Source organism: Phyllostomus hastatus, unplaced genomic scaffold (assembly GCF_019186645.2).
Source record: "Phyllostomus hastatus isolate PE091 unplaced genomic scaffold, TTU_PhHast_1.1 phas_scaffold_78, whole genome shotgun sequence".
In the NCBI taxonomy this organism is placed as follows: domain Eukaryota; kingdom Metazoa; phylum Chordata; class Mammalia; order Chiroptera; family Phyllostomidae; genus Phyllostomus; species Phyllostomus hastatus.
In genome coordinates, this window is record NW_025334041.1 from 96,422,508 (window position 1) to 96,449,253 (window position 26,746).

The 26,746-nt window shown below is 34.9% G+C and overlaps 1 protein-coding gene across 7 annotated transcripts in view; it reads right to left on the minus strand.

Moving 5' to 3' along the window:
- The window catches only part of VRK2 (VRK serine/threonine kinase 2), an 89,998-nt gene that overhangs the window by 33,823 nt on the left and 29,429 nt on the right, over window positions 1-26,746 (minus strand). For 6 of the 7 annotated variants that reach the window (XM_045827463.1, XM_045827462.1, XM_045827460.1 and 3 more), the window contains exons 5-7: window positions 26,350-26,437; window positions 24,621-24,726; window positions 23,330-23,422 (exon numbers count right to left, since the gene is read on the minus strand). In XM_045827463.1, coding sequence (XP_045683419.1) covers window positions 23,330-23,422; window positions 24,621-24,726; window positions 26,350-26,437 — 287 coding nt within the window. The remainder of the gene's footprint in view (window positions 1-23,329; window positions 23,423-24,620; window positions 24,727-26,349; window positions 26,438-26,746) is intronic. The other variant, XM_045827466.1, reaches the window with a different exon arrangement.

A 26,746-nucleotide genomic window follows, 5' to 3' on the forward strand; every position in this document is an offset into this window, starting at 1 on the left:
CCTGGCTTATTTCACTTAGCATAATGTTCTCCATTCCATCCATGCTGTTGCAAAGGCAGGAGTTCCTTCTTTCTTTTGCTGCATAGTATTCCATTGTGTAAATGCACCACAGTTTTTTGATCCACTAATTTACTGATGGTCACTTAGGGTGCTTCCAGTACTTGCTATTATAAATTGCACTGCTCTGGACATTGAGGTGCACAGGTTCTTTTGAATTGCTGTTTCAGGATTCTTAGGGAATAATCCCAGCAGTGGAACTGCCAGGTCAAAAGGCAGAAGCTCCAATCAAAAGACATAGGGTAGCTGAATAGATAAGAAAACATGACCCCCACACACGCTGCCAACAAGTGACCCACCTCAGAACAAAAGACTACACAGACTGGATGTGAAGGGTTGTAAAAAAATATTCCAAGCAAATTGACAGGGAAAAAAAGCTGGCATAGCAATACTCATATCAGACAAAATAGACTTCAAAACAAGGGCCATAAAAGGAGACCCTGAAGGACATTTCATAATACTCAAGGGAAGAATCCACCAAGCAGACATAAGCATTATAAACATATATGCACCCAACATAGGAGCACCCAGATATATAAGTCTTGGAGGACTTCAAGAAAGATATTGACAGCAACACACTTATACTAGGGTATTTTAACACCTCACTGTGAAAAATGAACAGATCTTCCAAACAAAATATCAACAAGGATATTGCAACACTGAACAACACCCTAGATCAAATGGACTTAACTTTCATCCCAAAGAAGCAAAATACACATTCTTTTCAAATGCACATGGAATATTTTCAAAAACAGACCACACGATAGGACAGAAAACAAGCCTCATCGAATTCAAGAAAATTGAAATTATATCAAGCATTTTCTCAGACCACAAGGGCTTGAAACTAGAAGCCAACCTCAAGGAAAAAAATCAAAAACACTCAAACTCATGGAGATTGAACAGCATGCTATTAAACAATGAATGGGTTAATAGTGAGACCAAGGAAGAAATTAAAAAGTTTCTTGAAACAAATGAAAATGAACTCATAACTGTCCAAAACCTATGGGACATAGCGAAGGCAGCCCTGAGAGGGAAGGAAGTTCATAGTGATACAGGCCTACCTAAAAAAAACAAACATTTCAAATAAACATCTATAAGAAATGGAGAAACAACAACAAACAAAGCCCAGAGCAAGTAGAAGGAAGGAAATAATAAAGATCAGAGCAGAATTAAATGACACAGGGACTAAAAGAACAATTCAAAGGATCAACAAATCCAGGAGCAGGTTCTTTGAAAACATAAACAAAACCAACAAGCCTTTAACCAGACTCATCAAGAAAGAGAGAGAGAGGACCCAAATAAATACAATCAGAAATGAAAGAGGAGAGATTACAACTGACACCACAGAAATACAAAGGACTGCAAGAAATTTCTATGAGCAAGTATATGACAAGAAATTTGAAAACCTGGGTAAGATGGATAAATTTCTAGAAAAATATAATCTTCCACAACTAAATCAAAAAGAAGCAGAAAGTCTGAACAGACTGATAACAGATAACAGCTGACAAAATTGAAGTAGCAATCAACAAACTCCCATTGCACAAAAGCCCTGGTTTCATAGGAGAATTTTACAAAATATTTAAGGAAGAGCTAACCCCTATCCTTCTCAGACTACTCCAAAAAATCTACGGAGAGGGAAGATCCCCAAACTCTTCTTATGAGGCCAGCATCATCCTAATTCCAAAACCAGGTAAGGACACAAGAATGAAAGAAAACTACAGGCCAATATCGCTGATGAACATAGATGCTAAAATCATCAACAAAATATCGGCAAACGTCATCCAGCAATACATTAAAAATTTTATTGGATTTTTTCCATTATCATTTAGTCCTCTCATACCCCCTCATCCCCCAAAGCACCACACTGTTGTCCTCGTCCATGAGTCCTTTTTCCTTTTTGCTCAATCCCTCCATTCCCTAACCTCCCCCCGACCCTTAGCTGTCAGCCTGCTCTGTCTACGAGTCTGTCTCTATTTGCTTGTTAGTTTAGTTTGTTCATTAGATTCCACATATGAGTGAGATCATATTGTATTTGTCCTTCTCTGACTGGCTTATTTCACTTAGCTTAATGTTCTCCAGTTTCCACCTACACTGTTGCAGAAGGTAATATTTTCTTTTTTTTTTATAGTCAAGCAGTATTCCATTACATAAATGACTCATAGCTGTTTTTATCCACTCATCTACAGATGAACACTTGGGCTGCTTCCATATCTTGGTAATTATAAATAACACTCCAATGAACACAGGGGTGCTTATGTTCTTCTGAATTAGTGTTTTGGTTTCTTTTGGATATATTGCCAGAAGTGGGATTGCTGGGTCAAAAGGCAAATACATTTTTAAATTTTTGAGGTATCTCCACACTGCTTTCCATAGTGGCTGCACCAGTCTGCATTCCCACCAATAGTGCAATAGGGTTCTCCTTTCTCCACATCCTCACCAGCACCTGTTTTCTGATTAATTTATGATAACCATTCTGACAGGTGTGAGATGATAGCTCATTGTGGTCTTAAGTTGCATTTTTCTGATTGTTAGTGACACTGAGTATCTTTTGATATGTTTTTTGACCATCTGTATGTCTTCCTTGGAGAAGTGCCTATTCAGGTCCTTTGCCCATTTTTTAATTGGGTTGTATTTTTTGGTATTGAGTTTTGTAAGTTCTTTATAAATTTTGGATATTAACCACTTATCGGATGTATTGGCAAATATGTTCTCCCATTCTGTGGGTTGTCCTTCTATTTTGTTGGTGTTTTCCTTTGCTGTGCAAAAATGTTTTAGTTTGATGTAACTACAGGTTTGTCTATTTTGTCTGTTCTCAAAAAAAAGCTCTCAGTTGCACTGATCTTTTCTTTTATCTTCTTAGTCTCTATTTCATTTGTTTTCACTCTGAAATTTATTATTTCCTGTCTTTTACTAATTTTATGCTTAGTTTGTCCTTCTCTCCCTATGTCCTTCATGTGTAAAGTTGGGTTGTTTTATTTTAGATCTTCTTTTTTTCATAATGTAGGTGTTTATTGCTATAAACTTCCCTCTTAGAACTACTTTGGCTGCATCCCATAAATTTTAGAATGTTGTATCTCCATTTCCATTTGTCTAAAGGTATTTTTTTTATTTCCCTTTTGATGTCTTCTTTGACCTACTGGTTGTTCAGGAGCACATTGTTGAATTTCCACATATCTGTGAATATTACAGTTTTCCTGTTGTAATTGATGTCAAGTGTCACACCATTGTGGTTAGAAAAGATGTTTGATATTATTTCAATCCTCTTAAATTGACTAAGTCTTGTTCTGTGGCTTAATTCAATCTATTCTAAAGGTTGTTCCTTGTGCACTTGAGAACAATGTATACTCCTTTGATGTTGGATGGAATATACTGTATCTATCAGGTCCATTTCGTTTAACATTATAGTTTAAGTCCAATGTTTCCCCACTTATTTTCTGCCTGATAATCTCTCCATTGTTGAAAGTGGGATGTTGAAGCCCCTGACAATTATTGTATTCCTGTCTATTTTTCCCTCAGGCCTGTTAATAGATGCTTCACACATTAAGTGCTTTAACACTGGGTGCATAATTGGTAGTCTTCATAGTGGGTAGAAGTCAAATGATCATAGAATGCTATTGCACAAAATGGCAAAATAATTATCTCTACCTCACTATGTAAAACTTTTTTTTTGAGTTTGGATTTTTAGCTACTAGTATAGTCTATGATTCAAAATGTTTATATTGTTACAGATTCAGTGAGAATTCAATTCTCTAAAATTCTCATAAAAGTTTTACTACCAGAATCTATGAATACTTTAAAATATTAGATTGTAAAGCACTAGTAAAGAAATTTAGGAGTGACTATATTTGGGAGGTAGTGTTTTGATGTAAGAGGTAGTAAAGCCAATAATTTGTACGAAGTAATAAATGTTGACAAATTATTGTATTTCAGATTAGGTCAAAGTGAGAGTTTCTACTAAGATAATAGAAATACACAGTTTAAAACTGTCTGAACAATTCAAAATAAGAAATAAAAGGCCAAGAAATGTCAAACAAGATCAAGAAGGAAAGAAAGGAAGTAACATTTGTTGAGGTTCTAATTATGTGATAATCACTGAGCAAAATACCATTCAAAAACTATTTCATTAAACCCAATTAACCACTCAGCCAGGCAGTATTTGTCTCATCCTAGGTATAAGGAAGCTGAGCACCCCAGTAGGTAAATAACTTGCCTAAGTCACAGAACTAGTAAAGAATAGAAGCAGGATTCAAATCCATTCCAATATGACTTCAAAGTCCATTTTCTAATATAATATACAATTTCAGATTCTGCCCATTTTTGAAAGTTTGTTGAAGTAACATATAAGTAAGCAGAATTCAATCTACAGTTGGGTTTGCAGTCTAGGTCTTGTTTTTGTATGCCCTTGAGCTATGAATAAGTTTTATATTTTTAGGATTATAAAAAAGAAAAAGAGTATGCAACAGAGTCCCAAATGTGGCCCACAAAGCCCATGGAAGTCTAAAATATTTACTATCTGGCTCTTTATAGAAAAAGTTTGCCAACCTCTAATGTAAAGAAAAACTTGGTTTCAGGTAGTATTTTTTACATTATGCCTTCTTTCCTGTGAAATCAAAAATAACAACTAGGTAGTATTTTTTACTTTAAGTATAAATATATATGGGTGCATGTATATACATATATAAAATATCCCTAGTTTTAGAAGCTTGTAGTAGGAAACTCAAGATCACCAGACAGAGAACCATTGTTTGTATTATAATAAGACTAGACACAGTCAATTTAAAATCCAGCTCCCTGATGCATTTTAAATTATTTTTATATTCAACTTTTCTGAATTTAGTAACCATTTCCTTTCCCTATGAGTCAAAGGACAGCCCTGCCTGCTTCTCTTTCCAAAGAACTTTCTATTACACTGCACTGCCTCTCATGTTCCTACATGGTACATTTTTCTCACCTTTCCTAGATATGCTTTATATTTTCTCTAACTTTGTGAGGTAGGTAGGGATGATGGTGTCATTATCCACATTTAACATGTGAAAAATAATGTGAGTCACCCAACAATCACCAAGTTCAGCTTCTTCAAAGGGTTTTGTTTTTATTGACCTTCTTAACACCCCCCCACAAATACCTAATCTGAGCTAAAGCTTTCATGAACTTTTGATTTTAATACCTTATTCCTGAAGGCAGTGTGGCAGCTGCTGAGCTGTAATCCCATCCAGGAAGAACTGGCCTTTCACCAGTGAGGAGTGCAATCACCTGAAAACTTCCCATGGCAGGATCACCAGGAACCACCAGAGCATGTAAGTCAAGGCCACACTCCTCCCAGGTGGTTCCTGGCAACCTGGGATCATGGTGGGGATACTGTGTGGCCAATTCTACCCAATCAGAGACTCTTCTCCTGAGCATTCTTTGTTCTGCTGCTCCCTAAAGGGAGCCTTTGTCAAAGCTTCGTCGGATCATAGTCTGAGCTCTCCCTGCTCAACCCTTCTTGTCCCCTTTCACAGGTGTCACATCAACATCCCACTCTACAAGGATTCCTTGTCCAATGCTGCTGCTTCTCCTTTTGTCCTGCATAGGTAACATACTTCCTTCCCCCAATAAAGCCCTTGAATGGCTAATTCTGTCTCAGCATCTGCTTCTCCGGGAACTGGATTTGACACAGATGGTCTGTAAATGATAGCCTTGATTAAAAGCTCTAAACAAATGAAGATGAAAACAAAGTTGCCTTTGATGACCATGAAAAACACAACATTCCTATACTAAACAAGCCTGTCTCCAAAATCAACATCCTATTTTACCTAGCTAAAATCTATGGGTAGATTTTTACCCATGTATGCTACATCCTCGAGTTCTGTACTTAGGACAAGGGAACCTCTACCTCCCATCTCCTTTGCTTCCTAATGTTAATGGGCTCTTATAATGCTTCCTTTTTCCAAAGGGGTGGGTGAAGCTAACAACGAAAGAACACCTGTGATAACTCTTCTTTGCAGTGAACTGCACAGGAAGGGCCTTTGTCTTTAATTTGGCACCTAAGTGCTCTTCTCTACTTCCTGCCAGACGCCCTGGATTCACAATTCACACTTCCTGGGTTCACAGCTTATACCTGAGTCCTATTCTAGCATGTAGCTAGATCCCTTTAACCACAAGGCAACTTACTGGGTTATCTGGTATGTCAACATGGATTTACTATCTTAAAATGCATGGTTACACGTGTGTTACCACCATTCAGCCTAGACAAAATAATGCACCTTTTAAGACTTGCCAGCTTACTTTGCAAACATGATGTTTATTAGAATAAGCATGAAGACATGTTTTTCAAAGATACAGTTTGACCTTATCTTTTAGTGAGCTGTAAAAAGTCTGTAGTTTCTGGTTAATGACAGATGCATCATGTGCTTATGCTTAAAAAATCTGCTTCGTAATACTGTTTTTTTTCTCCTAGATCTCGTAACTACTCAGACTTCGAATCTAGAATTTTATTTTTTTCCTTTATAGTCACTATTCATAGAGAGAGACTAAAAGACACACCCATGGGGCTACAGGAAGAAGCGGCAGAGAAACTGTGTCTCTTATGATTATCTCTTCACACCATCTACCTTAAATTGACTCCCTTAAATTCAAGCAACATAACAAAACATTGAGGTATATTTAGTAGTACTCAAAATGACATTAGCATTTTGACCTCATGACCTGCTTTTTTTATTCTAAACTGGTTCTTTTAGCAACATATGAAGACCTATTTGATCAACTAGGCCTGTGACTTAATATGCTTTCCAGACTTTGGGGGAAAAGTCTTTCAATAGTTTGAGGCTAGATATTGCTTCTTTACTAAGAATACTCTCACCTACAAAATAAAATCTTTCCAATTATAGTCTATTGCCAATTTGTCCCTTTGACATAAGTTCTCAAGGATTATATGAAAAAACCTGTAATACCTTCTCTTTATAGGTAATTTCCAAGGTGATATCAAAGCACAAAATTGTGTCTGTCCTTTAACAAAATACATAGGCAATGGGAGAGAATAATCTGAATCACATCCTATTTATGGTCTTCCTCTGTCTTAAACCATATCTCAACAAATTTAAACCAAATTTCAACATGTCAGAAGCATTCTCAGAGGTTGGTATATCTGTAAACAGCAGATACAAAATGTTAGCTGATACGATTTGACTGTCATTGCTATAAATAAAAAGGTTCACCACATACAAATTGTGTCTACATAAAACACAGTTATACAACATTCAAAACAGCCTCCCTGTTCCACATTAACTATAATTCTATTGTTTTCAAAGACAGAATCTGAGGTGACCAGCAAAAAGGCCATTCTTACATGCACAGCCCCAACACAGGGTGTTCGCAGTTTTTTAACAGCCCCTAAGCAGGGGGTCTTTTAACCCATCCGATTTATACAATTCAATGAGCTGATTCAGAATGCAGAAATGCCATTTTCCCATACTAACTGGTGAAAGAAAAAAAACCCTAGACATGGCCTTTTGTGAACCAAGACGCTCAAATATCTTGGTCATAACAGCTCTTTGGTCATGTACGCATCTGGCCTTCGGAAACAGAAGTCATACGATCGGTGGGAGCCAACAGGAACTCAGTAAACTTGTATTGATTATTGACAGCCAAATACTAAGTTTTCAACAGTATTAACTCTCCTGGTAACTATGTTCTTGGAGATAGGTGATTTGTTAAATGTATTCCTAAAACATAAAATCTTTTTCCCTTATATAAAAAACAGACCCTGAATGTTCTGTTCCCAAAAACTTGAAGGATGTCTATGAATAAATTGCACACCTGGAAAAACTACAATCATTAAATCCAACGCAATTCCATTTTCTTCACATCTAACCAGAACATCATGTCTTTGTTTTTCATAAACCTAAACAATTCTTGGGAAGCAAAATAAAAATTCTGTTGTCATAAGCATAGCAATAATATGAAATACTTTTTATCTCTAACTTATTGACTATTTACTATGTGCTTGATGCCAGTCTAAGAACTTCACGTTTAAATCATTCGATCCTTAAAATATATCTTTGAAGGAGGTACTATTGTCCTTATTATCCTTATCTTTAGATTTGGAAATGGAAGAACAGAGTGGTACAATGGCTAAGAACGAAGAGCTAACGAGAGGTAGAGCCAGAACTCAAAGCCAGGTAGTCTGATCCCGGAACTTCTAGCCTTCACTATTCTACACTGAATCCCCCAAGATAATGGAAAGTTATGCAAATAGCTACCATCTTCTATGAAACCTTTTACCTAGGATTAGGAGAAGGCAAATATCTCTCTTTTTATACCTTCTTTCACATCCTGAACAAGAACACTGAGCTCTAGAATAAACAAGTATACTACTATAAAGCAAAGGCTCCACCATACATATTTAAGAGCTGATTGCTTGGAGATCCCATGTGCAAGAACAAATCATGTGAAAAACACTAACTGAGTTGGCCATGCCTGGGTGGGCCTGGGAAAATTAAAGAGGATCATTCCCTCTGCCCTCTATTCTTACTTCCCCCTTTCCTTTTTCTTTCCCTATCCTGGTGCCCAAAGTTCACATTTAGCCAAAAAAATTAGTATTCATGCTAAGGTGTTAGCAACTTACATGCAGCAGAATACTATTGTGAAATTTTTATTAGCATTATTTGGAATATGTTATTATCTCAACCTCCAAGCAAAGGTTCATGTCTAAGTCCCCGTATTAGTTTTGAAGAACTGCTAAAACAAGGTCCCACAAGCTGGATGACTTAAACAATAGAAATTTATTGTCTCCCAGTTCTGGAGGCTGGCAATCTGAAATCAAGGGGCTGGCGGGGTTGGTCCCTTCTGGTGGCGGTGAGGGATGATCTGCTCCATGCCCTTCTCCTAAGCTTCTGGTAGTCTCAGTGTTCCTTGGCTTGTAGAAGTCATTCTCCCTGTCTCTTTACATTGTCTTTCCTCTACACGTCTCCCCTTTTATAAGAAAAACAGTCGCATTGGATTAGGGCTTTCCCTAACCACTTCATCTTAACTCAAAAAGATGCTATTTTCATATAAGTTTACATTCACAGACACTAGGGGGTTGGAACTTCAATATCTCTTGAAGGGACACCATCCAACCAATAGCAGTCTCCCTGCTAACAGAGCTGTATCTGTAAGAAAACACTCATAATTTTATATGAAGTAGTAAAGATCTCTCAACACAGTAGACAGATTTTTTCCCAATAGGAATTTAAGAAAAGTACAAATGGCACATTTGCTGGACTTGGCTATACCATGTCCAGCTCTATTTGGTTGGCTTTACCTGTTGCTCCTGAACATTGCTTAATGAATTCATTTATGCATGAACCTATTCAATTACTCATTGTTCACTCATCGCTTATTTATTGATTGCTTGTTATATGCCATGTTCTATGCCAGCTGCTGGATGCACATCAGTGAATCAACCGCAATCCCTGTTTTCCTATTTACAAGACTAGAAACTTGCTCTCCTGATCAACATCTAACTGCAAAAAATCACGCTACCTGGTTCTGAACCAACAGTTTCCTGAGTCAGATTTGTAGCTAACAACTGATTCTATCTAGGAAGTCAGCAGCTAAGAGAGTCAAAGAGGTCACATGATACAGGCTTGTCAATTACAGAAAGGGAAGTTGTGGAAAGGAAGTCTACTGCAATATGTAATTTGTTCTTATAAAGGAAAAGAGGCATTAAGTACAATCAGAATAAAAATTGTCTGTATTTCCATTTCTCATGAATTTCAGGGTAAACAAGAAAGTGGAAGAAATAAAACTGTATTTGATAATAAAGAATATTAATTTTGTTAGTGTGTTAATGGCATTTTTATAATACAGTGAATTGTCCTTGTTCTTTGGAAATGCATACATAATTATTTAGAAGCAAAATGTCATGACATCTATATTTATTTTACGATCTTTCAGCCAAAAACATAGATAAAACAAATTTTTAAAACTTTAAATTTTAAGTCAAAATGATGGCTACATGGAATCCCCTATAACTCAGAATGTTTAAAATTTTTCAAAACAAAAGATTAAAAATCTGTATCTTCCTGAGGCTAAATTGTATACTTAACAGATTTTCATTTGTCTCACTTGTGAAGTACTGGCAGATAAGCTTCACAAAATATTAATTTTAAATATGGAGATCATAGCTTCTAAATTATAATTCTTAGGTTGTTTTCTTCAATATTTTCTACTCATCACTATCCTCCAATAAGACTTTGGCAGTCCACATTCAGGTAACTGTCATTTGCATGGCATTAAGAATTTTTTAAATATGGATCTAAATTGATTTAAAATCAGGCATCTTAATATACACATTAAGAATAAATTCTGATAATAAAAACACTATTAAATATCAGATAACAGAACTAAAAATAGTAGTATTAACACATTATTGAATATTTGATGGAAATAAAATTTGGGGCTGACTTTACTTTCATTTGACAAATCACACTGAAATAATCCCAAAATAGTAAGTTGGCAGAGCTGGTATATGAATACCAGATACATACAAGCTATTACATTTCAAAAACAAATTCATATGACAAATAATTATATTGAGACAAAAAGTCCAATGAAAATATACATTTTAAAATAATTTTAAACTCATAAATGTTTAAGGTTCAATTAACTAAATTCTTAGGAACAAATTTCAAAGTCTCTTAACTAAAAATCCACAGCAGATCTGCACTAGGAAGAAACAACATAGCATGCATGCTATAACTGACTGCAAACACAACCATGCTAGTTAATCTAGAGTATAATAACCCTATTCATATAATATCAACATTTTAAAATAGCCGTACCAAATGTGCCATCTAGTAATATTACACTGTCATCAAGTTAAGACATTCAACACTACTCTGGAGATAGTGAGATACAGACATATGTTGCCAGGATTAAATTTTATGTGTGTCCAACAAAGGAAAGGCTATCTCTAAATGGTGACCATATTATGTACACATATCATGCAAAATTCTTACAAACATTCACCCTCCATCTTACAAGTAACTGTGATTGATAAATGGATTGCATCAGAATTCCCTCTAGCAAACAGTGAACAAGCGACTTTAATGAGGCTTATGACCTTACCCTATGGATATCCTAGGGAATCTGAGTGAATATTTGCCACCAGATACAGGTCAGTTGCTACAATTCCTGCTCCCAGAACTCCCAGAAGTGACAAATTTTGCATAAATTTAAACTTTTTAACCTCTTTAGCTATGCAACAATAGGCAAGGCACTTTGGAAACTGTTAGAAACATTACCTTCTGCAATCAGCTTGAAAAGCTTGTTTTCTGAGAATAGCAGAATTTTAGAGCTAGAAGGAACTTTTGAGATCACCTAGTCAAAGTCCCATTTTATGTACTAGAAAGTCAGAGTCCACACAGGTTAAATCACTTGCTGAAGGCTGCAATTATGCTCAGTCTCAGACTGGGGACTAGAACCTGGTCTCCTGACTTTCAGTTCAGCATAAGTCCCAGGAACCAAACAAGTGTTTTTAAAATATCACAGGTTTCCAAAGTCACATTTATCACTCCAGATACTGACATGAAAAAGTGCCCTTCTCTACCTGAGAGGGACCCTCTTCAACTGAGCAGGCAGTTTGGGGCAGAAACACATGGGGTATGGCGGGATCAAGACATTGACCAACCAAGGTGTTGGGCACCAAGTGAGATACAGGGATTGTTGCATGAAGACTGGCCTCACATCTGAGAAGTCAGTAAAGTGTTTCTTGAAGGATTATTCCCAAAGGAACACTAACCTAGGTGTTCTAAGGAACACAAAAGAAGGAAGAGAAGAACACATGCCGAGAAGCTTCAAGGAGTTCATTCCAGTTCAGACTGTAAGACAACACAAGACAAGTGAGACTTGAGTGCTCATGTATTTAAAATACATACTAGAAGCTAAAGGAAATCACAAATGGAGATCAGTACAGACCAGAATCATCCAAGAAGGCTTCATGCAAGAGCAGGATTATAAGCTGATACAAAAGAGAGGAGGCCTCCCATATGTGAGAGAGCATCTGCACCACTGAAATTTAAAAAAATGTGTACAAACCCTGATTTAACTTTAAGTGGTTCAACACTCTGCACTAGCAGCACTGGGAGATACAGCTAAATGGGTGGTACTCAGGGGCAAGACCACCAGTCAATATCATTTCTGGTAATGACATTGTAAGCAATGAAATCAGAAAGGCACAACTGTTTTCCAAACACAGTATATACCAGCTCCCAGAAGCCTAACATTCTAATGCTCAACTGTGCACCACCATCTCACCTTCCAAAGTCAGTGAGGCGAGAAGCAGAAGTTAGGCAGTCTAAGACAATGATGTCTACCTATCTATCAGGAAAGCATAAATTGGGATTTTTTTAAAGAACGTAACATAACACCTAGCACACAGTAAATGTTGAAAACTTTAGAAGAAATTTAGGCAAAAAGGAGAAATAATATACAGTGGTAAGAGAAACTGGCAGAAGACATTTTAAAAGCAACATGCAAAACAAGACAGCAATAGATCGGCATCTTCAAGAAATTCAAGAAAAGAGAGTGTGAACTAAGTATTTTAAATCCATCTAAGCTCGCCCTCAAGCATCAGCACTACTGAAACTTTTTATGTGTGCAAGGGTATACTGTCGAGAGCTTCTTGAACAATCTCCTAGAAGATTAGTTTTATTCAATTAAAAGATGAGTGGGTAACTTTGACAAAAGAACAAGATGAATCTTTAATATATTTAGATCTAAGACTCAAACAAGGTTAAAGACAAATGAAGAATACACAAATGACACACATTCTGACAAAGTTAAGCAGTGTTACTAAAAAATGAGAGAACAGTGTTAAGGGAAAGAGGAAAGTAAACTAAGCTCATTGGTAATGAATAAGTAGTTGGTAGACATAAAAAAATACCACAAAAGACTATCATAGTAATAGTAAAAGGTTAAATATGAAAAAATGTGGACTAAAGCATTTTTAAAAGATAAATACTAAAATATCATAAATACTACAAAATATAAACTTTCACAAACTGTTCCCCCTAAAAAAACCTTAAAGAATATAAGATCAAAGGAAACACAGAGCATTAAGAAACACAGCAAATAGAAGTAATGAGTGTTTACCAAACAGCACAGCAATGACCTTTGTAAAACAGAAAACCACATAAAAATCAAGGAAACACAGAAACACAAATGACAGAAAACTTTTAAATACCATGCTTGGTACAAAACAGATCAAGTGAACAAAACCTAACTAAAGACACAGATGACACAAATAATATAGTCGATAAGGTAGATCTTTTGGACAGATATTAAACTTTACACTATTAAAATAGAAACTACCTTTTTGTCAAGCAAACATGGAAAACTAACAAAAATTAGTCTCCTTTAAGTCACAATACAAGCTTCAGCACATTTCAAACAGTAAAATGATTCCAAGCAATAATACCCTGACCATCTTATCACAAGTCTAGACTTTAATTACATTTTTAAAGGTTACCTCTACATGAAAATTTGAAAACCTATCACACTACATTTTGGTGAAGGAGAAATAAAAGACTTCTAAAAAATAAAGATAATAAAACACGACATATCAAAACCCATGAAATACAACATAAGCAGTAACCAGAAAAAGAAAAATCATGGCCTTGATCACCTATGGAAGTAAATAAATTTAAAGTGGAAAAAAAAGTGAAATAGATTCTGAATTGAAGACCAAGGAAAAGAACAAATGGGTAAAGTTAGAGAAGCACAAGAAAATATATAATAAAGGCAAAATCGAAACTTAATGAGAAAAAAGAGAAAATATATCTCATAATAAATCAAAATCCAAGTTTGTGAAAAATTAACAAACATGTAACAGCTACTTACTAGCCACATTCTTCAAGACAGAAAAAAAAAGAACAAGTAAAATATAAATAGAAGGAAACAACTGAATTAGAAGAAATTTAAAAGTCATAAAGCAGTACAATGAAGACCCCCACACAAATAAATATGAAAAACTAGACAAAATGAATATGGCCCAATCAGAGAAAAAGAGTTTAAACAGCCAATACCCATAGGAAAAAATAGAAGGTTGAAAGGAACTACTTCACAGAAAAGCAGTATAACCCGATGGCTTCACATTCAAAACCCAAATGGTCCTAATATAATAAAAATAGTTTTGGAACACAGAAAATGAAGTGTTCCTCCAAATTCTTTTTATGAAGGAAATAGAATGTTGGTACCTAAATCTTATAAAAAATAGTACAATAAGACAGAAAATTACAGACCAGTAATCACTTAAAAAGTCAATATGAAAATATTAGATAAAATAGTGAACATATATCATCACCATATTAAGTAAATTATATACAGTAACAGTGGGTTTATTCCTAGAAAGTAAAGTTGGTTCAATATTAGAATTACAACAATACATTACACCATATTAACAGATCTGAGGAAAACATGATTATTTCCATATATGCTAAGCAAGCCTTTAACAAAATTCAATATCCATTCCATAAAAACAAAAATATCCATTTAAAAACATACAGGGTCCAACACAAATAATGTCGCTTTATACTACAAAATCTGTTGTTAGAAAATCATAAGCATACAATTCTGTAACATAACAGTATCACACTGAAGCACACCATGTGACATTTTAGGTGAAATATTCAAATTAAAACTATAAATTATTATACCCATATTATTACCCTACCAACCACACTCAAGCAGGCACTACTTCTGGCCAGACCTTGTATCAACTGATGGTTATTTCCTTAAGATTACTATAAAGACAAAGCACACACACATACATACATATGTAGATACACCTCAGTCCTAAAGCCAACATTACATTTAATGGAATAATGCTTCAGGCATTTTCACTAAGATTAGAAAATGGCAAGGATGATCACTACCATGTACTACGTGCTGGATGTATTAGACAATGCAATGCAATTAGACAAATCAAATCAGAAATATAAGAACTGGAAAAGAAAGAAAACCCTATTTGGATATTACATGACAGTTTCCTCAGAAAACCTTAGAGAATTCTTACTAAAACTACCTCAAACAATTCAGTAAAGTAATAGCATATAAAATGAATGTACAGAAATCAATAGCTTTCAGATACACAAACAAATAATCATGTAGAAGATAAAATGGTAGAGTAAAACCGCATTGACAATACCAACAAAAATGATTTCATATTTAGGAATAAGAGTAACAAAAAATGTGCAAAACTAATGAGAGAAAAGCTTTAAAATACCCCAGAATATACCAATGTAACACTGATGAAATATAGAAAGATTCCTTGTGGATGGACAGATATTCTATACAACATAAAGATTACAGGTCTTCCCCAAATCAATTCATAAATTTTAAAAAAAATTCCAATGAAAATGCCAACAAGTATTTTTATAAGTGAAGCTAGACAAAAGGAAATACAAAAGTGTGAATAGCTAGAATAACACTAAAATAGAAAAGCTACAAGGCACCACCAGCTCTTCTAGCTATCAAAATACATTAGAAGTCTCAGAAATGAATGCAATGAAATAAATAGACGGGCCAGAAGTATCTGACAAAACTACAGACATAAACTCAAGTACATATGAAAATTTAGTGTATGACAAAGGTGGCATCTAGTATCACTGAAGTGAAGAGTTTATTTTTTTAATAGTGTTAGAACAACAGAAAATTCATCTAGAAAAAGATAAAAATAGCTCCATACCTCCTGTCACGAAAAAAAAACCTCTAAAAAAATAGAAATGTAAATGTTAAAAATTAAACCATATAATAAAAATCATATAAAAGCTGTCTACAGACTAAGGTTATTTATTAACTATGACTCAATATCCATAGAAAATAAAAGACTGATAAATTTGACCACATTAATAAATACTTAAAAATTCACCTTCTGCATGGCAATAAAACACCACGTGTATAATCAAAGGACAAAAGGCAAGTGGGAGAAAATATCTGTAAAATACGTGCCAGCTAAAGGGCTAATTCATATCCAAATGGCTCTTCAAAATCAAGGAAAACCAAAAAATGAAAAAATGGGCAAAAGACATGAGTAGACAATTCACACATACAAAAAAAATTTTAAATGGGCCCTGTTTGCTCTGGTTAATGAAGAAGCACAATAGTGAATACACATTCCTGCTGCATATAGGGAACTGGACAAAATCAACGCTATGAATGTTTTGGATATTAAATAGGTAGGACAAGACTGAGATACTTGAAAAATGGAAAAAGATTTTCCAGCTTTCTGCCTGGTGCCCCAGCTATCTGCTTGGTGACAGCTCCAACTCAAACACAGGAATGAAAATAGTGACTGCAGTCCAGTGCCCTACTGAGAAGACAGTGATTGAGTTCAGAGAGGCTCCCAAAGAACCTGAGATTGCAGGGAGTTCAGAAGAGGAGTTCAGAAGAGGACGGAGCTACATAGAAAGAAAGAGAACAAAAAAGCTCCAGAAAAATCTGCATAGGGATCTCCTTGATGCTTAGCTGTAGGGTGAAATGTGGATGGAAAGAAAAAGGGAGGTAAAGAGAAGACGAATTCCCAGGGTTCACACAGAGCTGGGAGATGTTTGAGTTCTGACCCCCCAGGTAAGTCCTCACAGGGAATTCAGAAGAAATCAGAGAACGTCACATCATGGAAGCAGGAAAAACCTATCCGGAGTACAGTAGGCTACTACAGGCCTGTCTTAACATTGCTTAAAATCATGTTTCCAAATGGAAATACTGTCTCTGAGAAATTTAACTTAAGTGTACAGATGATGATTGATTCAAGGTGAATGAAAAAGATATATAATATAAACACTAGTCAAAAAGAAAAAAGATGGTGTGGCTATATTAATATCAGACAGAGTAGATTTCCAAACAAGAAACATTACCAGAGATTAAAGTCACATTTTATGATAAAAAAATTTCATAAAGAAACATAAAACTACTAAACATACCAGTAATAGAATGTCAATATACATGAAACAAAATCTGACAGGAAAAAATAATAAATATACTATTATAATTGAAGTTTCCATACTCTTTTCAGCAAAGACATAGAAAACTTCAAGAACTCAATCAATGGGACCTAATATATATTTATTAAATACTGTAACCCCAGACAGCAGAATACATATTCTTTTCAAGGGGTCATAAAATATTCAGCAATTAGCCAATATATCCATGCATTAAGTAATTCTCAATAAAGTTAAAAGTACTGAAATCATACAGAGTTCTCTGACCATAACAGAATTAAATTAGGAATCATAACAGAAATTTGAAAACCTCCAAATATTTGGAAATTAGACAATGTTTTTACAAAAACCCAGGGGTCAGAAAACAAATCACAATGAAAATTAGAAAATATTTTGAAGTTAATAAAAATAAAAACAGCAGAAATAAAAATGAAGATTAAAATGATCATTCTTTTCCAAGTGAATTACCTTGGTATCTAGCCAGAAGACTCAATATTGCTAAGATATCAATGTTCTCAAATTAATCTATAGTTCAACACAACCTCTGTCAAAATTCTGCATGTTTTGGGTAGAAACTGATGAACTGATTCTAAAATACATAGGGAATTGCAGAGCCCCAAGAATAGTCAAAGTAATTTTGGAAAAAAAAAGAACAAAGCTTGAAGAGTCACACTACTTTATTTCAAAATTATGGTGCTACAATAATCAAGAAAGTGTGATACTGACTGTATGGATGACATTGGAACAGAGTCTAGGAATGGACTCATTCACAGATGGTCGATTCATTTAGACAGAGGTTCCAGGTAATTAATTTACCAGGGAAAAGATATTCACTTGAACATACAGTGTTGGAACAACTACACATATGTATGCAAAACTAACTAACTAACTAACTAAATAAATAATACTTGACCCTTACTTTGCACCAAATTCAAACACTAACTTGAAATAAATCAGGAATCTAAATGCGAATTCCACAGTAGTTCTTGGAGAAAACACACAAGAAAACATTTTGCGTTTCTGGCTTAGAAGAGAAGCAGTACAAATCATAAAGAAAAAATCATATGTTGGAATTCATCATAATTAAAAACATCTCTGTTTTGAAAGACAGATAATGAGAATGAAAAGATAAGTTCCATATGCAGAGAATACCCACAAACCAGTACCTGACAAAGGGTTCCTATCCTCAAAACGTAAAGTTGCCTTAATATAAGAGAACCCAAATTTAAAATGGGCACATTTAATTTACTAAAGAAGATAAATGGATGCCAAATCAACACATGAAAGATCCTCAGTGTCTTCAGTCATTAGAGATGACTGACACAAATTAAAACTCACTATGACCACTCATTTACTGTAACAACTAAAATTTTAAAAACTGATGAAACCAAGTGGTGGCAAGATGTGGAGCACCTGGAATTATCACACACTGCCTGTGGGAAGGCGGAATGGTACAGTCACTCTGGAGAACAGTTTGGCGGCTTCTTTTCAAGTTAAATATACCCTTCCATATGACCCAGAAAAATTCCACTCCTGGTTCCTTACCCAGAAGTTAAAACATATGAGGGGGGACTCAAAGAAACTAGAATTTATTTATTAAAAATGGTATATTTATTCTTACACATTTTAGCTTCAGTTACCTTCAAAGTACTCTCCATTTGATGCAATACACCTATGGATTCATTTTTCCCACTTCTCAGAACAGTTTTTGAACTCGTCAATATCGATGCCTCTTTTTTTTACTGCTCCTGTCATTTTTTGTTTCACCTCGTCCACATCAGCAAAATGTTTCCCTTTGAGAACTTTTTCACCCAGGAAAACAAAAAAAAAGGCGCTCGGGGTGAGATCGGATGAATAGGGAGGGTGGGGCATGGGGGTCATGCCATTTTTTTGGTCAAAAAATGCTGAACACTCAGTGTGGTGTGGGCAGGTGTGTTTGTAAATCACCCATCATGAAATGGGCAAACACGTTAAAGACTCAACAAAATTCACTGAGAACAATAAAATAAAATAATACAAAATAACAATTAAGAAAATTAATAAAAATATATTAAGAGCTTTTAATAAAAAAGAGATTCACTGAGGCCAAATGCAGCCTCTCACAACAATCCCGGCCAGTCCACCGATACAGACGGGAAGCCTGGACTCCAGCAGCGAGGGAAGCCTGTACTACAAGGGACCTGCCCTCCAGAAGATAATTCTGGTTTTGGGGGGTTCCCCCTCGTATACTTACACCAAAACCTGTATGTAAATGCTAATGGCAACTTGATTCAAAATTGTCAGAAACTGGAAACAACACAAGTATCCATCAACAGGGAAATAGATGAAGCAAGTGTAGTGATTTCCAACAGAATGCTACATATCGTTAAAGTGGAATGAAGTATTAATGAACAATAGCATGCACAAATCTAAAAAACATTATGCTAAGTGAAGGAAGCCAGACCAAAAGAGTACATCTCCCATAATCCAATTTACATGGCATCCCTAAAACTAATAAATACAGGGGTAGAAATCATGGCCAGGGGCTGTGAGAAAAGGGGACGGACTGCGCAGGGAAACAACAGAACGCATGAGGATGACAGAAATGCTCTATATCTTGATTACAATGATGGTTATATGATTACATGTGTCAAAACACATCAAACTATATACCTGAAAGGGCGAATTTTACTGTTTGTAAATTATACATTGATAAACCTATCCTTAAAAAGTATCAAGACTTGTAAAGGCTTTTAATATATGTTGCTAAATTGCCCTTCCATTAACTTAATTTCTTCTACTCCCATTGAATTTACATCCCACTGGTATTCTACATCTCTACCAGGCTCAGAATAATCAGATTATTATTTTATAAGAATAAGTCTTATAATTATAATTCTGATTATAATAATCAGACTTTTTCCAATTGATAAGTTATTTAAAAATGTTGCCTCACTGTTTTAATTTGTATATCTCTCAGTTTTTAGTGGTAGTGAACTTTTTCTCATTTATTTCCTTGGACAGTGGTATTTCTTCTCTGTTCTGTTATTCACTCCTTTTAATCATTGTTTTAAGAAAGTATTTGGTGTTTTTATTAAATTTTTTAGATTTTACTATCTTCAATATTTCAGTTTCTCATTTGCCTTTCAATATTTCAATTTTGTAAATATACTGACAGCTTAAAATTTGAAATTTCTCAATATTTTCTAAGATATTTTCTTTCAGACATTTTAGAAATTTCTTTCCTCATTTAAAGTTCAGTTAAATATTCAACTATATTTTTTGTAATTTTTTATAGACTCAATATTTTTAACTTTTAAAATCTTACCACTCTAATATAGTGGGTACTAGCCACAAGTGACTATTAAAATTCAAATTCATTAAAATTAAACTTTTCCCCTATGTTTTCTACTAGTTTTATTATTTTATGTCTTATATTTCAATCTTGAATCCATTTTTTATTAATTTCTGTATACAGTGAAAGATAAGAGTCCAACTGCATTCTTTTGCATGTGGATATCCAGCTTTCTCATCACCATTTATTGAGGAGACTTTGGGGACTCTGGTCAAAGATTACTTGATCATGTACACCTGGCTTTATTTCTGAGCTCTCTATTCCATTCCATAGGTCTGTATCTGTTCTTTATGGCAATAGCAAACTGTTTTAATTACTTTAGCACTGTAATATAGTTTGAAATCAGGAATATGATGTCCCCAGTTCTTTTCTTTCTCAAGACTGTTTTCACTATCCAGGGTATTTTGTGGTTCCATACCAATTTAGGACTGTTTATTTCTCTGAAAAATGACATTGAAATTTTTATAGGGATTGCATTAAATCTGTAGATTGCTTTGGGCAGTATGGGTATATTGACAGTATTAATTCTTCCTGCCCATAAACACAGGTCTTAGCAATGATTTTTTTGTAATTTATACCAAAAGTACAAGCAACAAAACCAAAACAAACAAGCCTTTATCAAACTAAAAAGACTCTACACAGCAAAGAAAACCATAAAAAAAAGTGAAAAGGCAACCTATGGAATGGGAGAAAATATGTGCAAACCATACATCTGATAAAGGGTTAATATCCAAAATATATAAGAACGTAGACAACTCATTAACAGCAATGTCAACAAAAACTCAAATAACCCAGTTAAAAACAGGGCAAAAGACCTGAATGGCATTGCCCTAAAGAAGACACACAAATGGCCAACATGAATGTGAAAACGTGCTCAACATTATTCATCATCAAGGAAGTAAGAATCAAAACCACAATGAGACATCCCCTCACACCTGTTAGGGTGGCTACTAGCAAGAGGACATGAGAGAGGTAAGTGTTGGTGAGGGTGTGGAGAGTAGGGAACCCTGTACACTCTTGGTGAGAATGTAAATTGATATAGTTATTATAGAAAACAATGTGGAAGTTCCTCAAAATAATTAAAAAATAGAAATCCCACTTCTGGGCATAATCCAAAGCAAAAGAAATCATTAACTTGAAGAGATACCTGCACTTCCAAGTTACTGCATCATGATTTACAATAGCCAAGATATGTAAACAGACAGTGCCCACTGATGGATAAATGGATTAAAAATGTGATAAACATATGTATATATAAATGCACATATTGTAGTGGAGTGTTATCCAGCCATAAAAAGGAATATATCATTTGCAACAACATGAAAAAACTCAGAGAACATTATGGTAAGTGAAATAAGCCAGACACAGAAAGACAAATACTGTATAATCTCTCTTATACGAGGTGTGTGAAAAAATAGAACTTATGGAACCAGAAGTAGATAGTGGTTGTCAGGGGCAGGGTAGGTGGAAGAAATGGGAAGTGTTGGTCTCATGCTACAAACTTTCAGGTAAAAGATGAGTAAGTTCTGGGGAGCTGATGGGGACTCATGGGGAGCTTATGGGGAGCACAGTTGTTACTATGCTGCATGCAACAAATCTGCTGAAGAAGTACATTTTAAGTGTCTGTACCACAAAACAAAACAGAAAAAAAGTCTACTATGTGAGCTGACGAAATGTGTTAACTTGATTATGGTAATCACTTTTTTAGGTTTTTAGAGTAGTTTTTAGATTCAATTTTTGTAAATGCAGGTAAAACTGAGTAGAAAGTACAGGGAGTTCTCATATGCTCACAGCCCACCCCCAATACAACCTCCCTTACTAACAGTGTCCCGCACCACAGTCTAACATCTGCTACAATGGATCACTCGACATTGACATTATCATCCCACAAGTCTGTAGTTCACATCAGAGTTCACTCTTGGTGGTGCACATTCCATAGGCTTCGACAAATGTACAATGACATGTACATACACACCATTGCAGTATCATACAGAACAATTTTATTTCCCTAAAAATCCTCTGTGCTCCCTATTCACTCCTCCCTCCCCTCTAACCCTTAGCAATCACTGATCTTTTTAATATCCCCATAGTTTTGTCTTTTTTAAAATGTTATACAATTGGAATTATACAAATTTTCATTTAGTAATATGCATTACTTAAGATTCCTACATGTTTTTTCTTGTCTTGCTCATTTCTTTTTAATACTGACTCATACTGCCCTATCTGGATATGCCACAGATTATTTATCTGTTCACCTATTAAAAGACATCTTGGCTACTTCAAGTTTTGGCAATTACAAAGAAAGCTGCAATAAACATCTATGTGTAAGTTTTGTGTGGTTTTAAGTTTTCAGCTCCTTTGGATAAATACTAAGGAGTGTAACTGCTAAATCATATATAAAGAGTATGTTCAGTTTTGTTAAGAAAATGCCAAATTGTCTTCCACAGTGGTCAGGCCATTTTGCATTCCCACCAGTGTGTGGTAGTGTACAACCCACATTTCATATGCTTAATGGCCACATGTGGCTAATGGCTACTATACTGGACAGTATTATACAGAATACCCACCATCACAGAAAGTTCCACTGAAACTGTTGCTCTATTTAAAGCTTATTTACACAACAGAAAAAGAGCTAATGTGACAGCTTTTTATTTTCTTCTCTGTATAAAATCCAACTCTCCTACTGCATTTTTATGGGTCCCTGTATTTGCTCAGAAAGTCAAATTCCTGTTTAGCCACTTCTTAACAATATAACCATTAACAAATCAGTTAACCCCTCTGAGTCTCAATTTCCTCACCCTAATTACTTATTAGTTTAGTGCATTAAATTCCATAAAGCAAGGTAAGATACATCATAACATGCATCATGGTAAGTCCTCATTTGTAAACTAGTCTGGTTAGGAGTTTGTTTTTTGAATGCCCCAGTATGATATTTTGAGAACCCTTTATAAAAAGCAAAGCTTAATGTTATATTTACCTGTTCTGGATTTTTGTAACCCAAAAGTAGATTTGCTGCTTTTATATCACCATGAACATATTCATTTTCATGTATATATTCCAGCACATCCAGCTGTGAAAAGAAATATGTAAGGTTATACTGATGTTAATTTAGAACTCATGATCAACCTGGACATTTTGAATATAGAATTACGTGTATTTTTTTCATATTAACAATGACAAAGTGGCATGTTTCACATTTATTTATCTATTCTAAAGCATTACATGTACAGGTTGCTCATCCTGGGAAGAGCTGAATAAAATGACCCTGAGATATCAAGTGCTTTCATCGAAACTTTGATGAAAGGAAATCAAGATTCAACAATGTCTATGCCCGTGCTCCTGACAGCCTGATGGCCAAACCACACTGCGCAAAGCTAAAACCACAATAAAATCAGAGACACAAAGGGAAATAATCATGAAGCCCACTCAGCAATTCCTTACCCAAGGAACAATTACAAACTGAGTTTTAGGGACTCCAGAACAGAACAGCATGTCCACGAGCAGAGAGGCATTCTCCCTCTGCACGGTAACAGAGTGAACCTCAGCTTCATCTCTGGAGCTGCCACCTACACCCAGTGTTCCGTAAACACTGGATTCTGCCTAACTGGATGAATGCACACGTGGGAAAATGAATGAGTTGTGTGTGTCACATCCCAACCCGGCATGAGCAGTTTCATTCCATTTAAACTGAAAAAAAATAAAAAAATAAAATGGAGCTTAGGCAAACTAAACACAAACAAGATAAGACAAATATGTGGTATAAACAAAATGTGTGCATGGGTGCTATTAAGATTTCATTGCTTCTTATTTGGCAAAGTATGCATTATTCATTGCCACACTAATTACTGCCACCATCCCAAACTCGTAATAAAAACTTTATAGCACCTCGATACCATCATGTGTTTAGTATGGAAAATAATATAATCTGCCATAGTTTGCATTGTTAAAAATGTAATTGACAAAAGAGAAGTTATTCTTATAGCAACATAAGCTTGTTCTGATATGTAAAACAAAGCTGTAAGAAAAAAAAATCATCAGCCTGGAGAACCAATGTCTCATTGCATTTGTAGTGCCCAACATGGCCCATTCTATCACTAAGGGAGACCGCTGTTCCCAATGTCACCAAAATAACCTGACTCTTAATACCTGACATTTCTAGAGCAATAATCCTTCACTCTCTAATAATTCCACAAAGGGCAACAATTTGTATATGATATCAAGTAAATAATCTGAAAATGGAGCATGTAAAATAAGTCATTCCTTCTTACCATTCGAATACCTAGCTGAAGGACAGTTGACTTTTTAAAGGTACCATTCTGGTCAGAGATCTTCTGTAAATCTGTTCCTAGTCTTTCCATTACCATAAATCTGTAACTACAAGAAGACAATTTCACAAAGAGATCTGAAGATAGCAATGCTTGAAACCTTCTGTATATGAATTGAAACAAGAGAAAATGTCCCAATCTAACAATAAAGAATGATGCAGTATGAACCATTAAAGAGAAACACATTAATAATGCTGTCCTTCTAAGATACTACTTAGTATTTTACTTTGCACTTAGTTTTCTAGAAGAGAGTGCTGTGCTGAACCACTCACACCGTCTTAGATCATGAAAAACTACTCTTTCTAAATTAAACAGTTTAAATTTAGTTCATTTTGATTCTATGACCTTCTTGCCACAGAGCCTTGAACAAATTGTCCATACAGAAAATTTTATTTATATTTGTTTTTGACCTTATAAAACCAAATTTACTGTCTCTATACATTTATAAGCAGAACTTTTTTAAAAAAAAATGGACTTTTTCTTGTTCTTTTCTGTTTGGCACCTCTTCTCTTCTCTTCTTCCCTTCACCTATCCACACGGGACCCTATTCTGCATCTATTACATACACAAACACGAACAGACACATAAAAACTTTTGTCTTTGTTGTACAAAAATGTGACCTTATTTTATGCACTTTTCTGAATCATGCTTTTTTCAATTGTATCTCATAGAAATCTTTCTAAGTCAACTGGTATAGCTTTAACCGATTTATTTAATGGGTTGCATAATATTGCACGATATGAAAGTATCATGCTTAGCCATTCAGTCCCCTACTGGAAGAGCTTTATTTTGTTGCAAGATTATTGTTTGTTCATTTTGTTTTTACTTACAGCATTTAAAGATCATTTGAGAAAAGCACTGACCTTTGAGCCTAGTTTTCTCACCAAGGGAAAACAAATCACCTATCGTTAAAGGCTACTGAAAGGACAAAATGGGTACGTAACAAAGGACAACATATTTTTTCTTTTTAAAAATCATTACAAGTGAATTATTTATATGTAATGATGAGCTATATTTGGTGGGTTTAAAAATATTTCTATTTCTAACAATTATTTTTCTTTTTTTTTGCCTCTCTGAAGAGATAGAGCTTAATTCTCCTCTCTTGAGTATAGGGTACATTTAATGACTTGCTTCTAGCAAAGAGAGTGCAGTAGAAATGATAGGATATCACTTCTCAGATTAGATTATAAAAAGACTGTGACTTTCTTCTTGGATGCATGCCCGTGTGTGCGCACGTGCTTTCCTCCTCCCTCCGATACTTGCTCTAGGGGAAGCCAGCTGCCATGTCTTTATACACTTGGGCAGCCTATGGAGAGATATGGTGAGGATGTGAGGCCTGCCAACAACCGCAGTAGTGAATTTAGAAGCAGATCTTTTCAGGCCTGCCAATGACCACATAAGTGACCTTTAAAGCAGAACCTTCCCTTGTCTAACCGTGAGATGACTGGAGCCCAAAAGATGGCTGAGTACACACATCCTCCTAAGAAGTCCTGAGCTAGAACCACCCAGGTAAGCCAGTTATGGATAACTGACCCACAGAAATTAAAGTAGTATCAGTTGGTTGTTATAAGCCACTCCATTTTGGGTCACTTGTTATACAGTCACAGATATTAATAGACCACATAAGAAACAGGTATTGGATAATATTTGATTATAATAATTCTATTTTTACCTTTTACCCTTGAATTCTGTAAGGCCAGATCCATAAAACACAGGAATTCCTAAATAATCAAGTTGTTTTAGTTTTATCCAGTTTTTGACTGCAAAGACAAATTTAATACAGAAAAAGATAAATGTTTTTTATAAAGATATTTCTTACTTTTGCATTGATGCTAAAACTTACTTAGCTAACCTAAATAGAAATTAAACCTTCCTAAAACTTCTTTTAGAAATCAAAAGTATCTACCAAATGGCTTTAATTCTACTTATCACTATATTTAACACAAAAACACAAAAAGATATTTTAAATTAAATAAATTATAACCAACTCTATTAATAAAAGGTTTTAGCACCATTAAAATAATAAATAAATAACAAACAAAAGTAGCAATAGTCATAAAATGCATCAT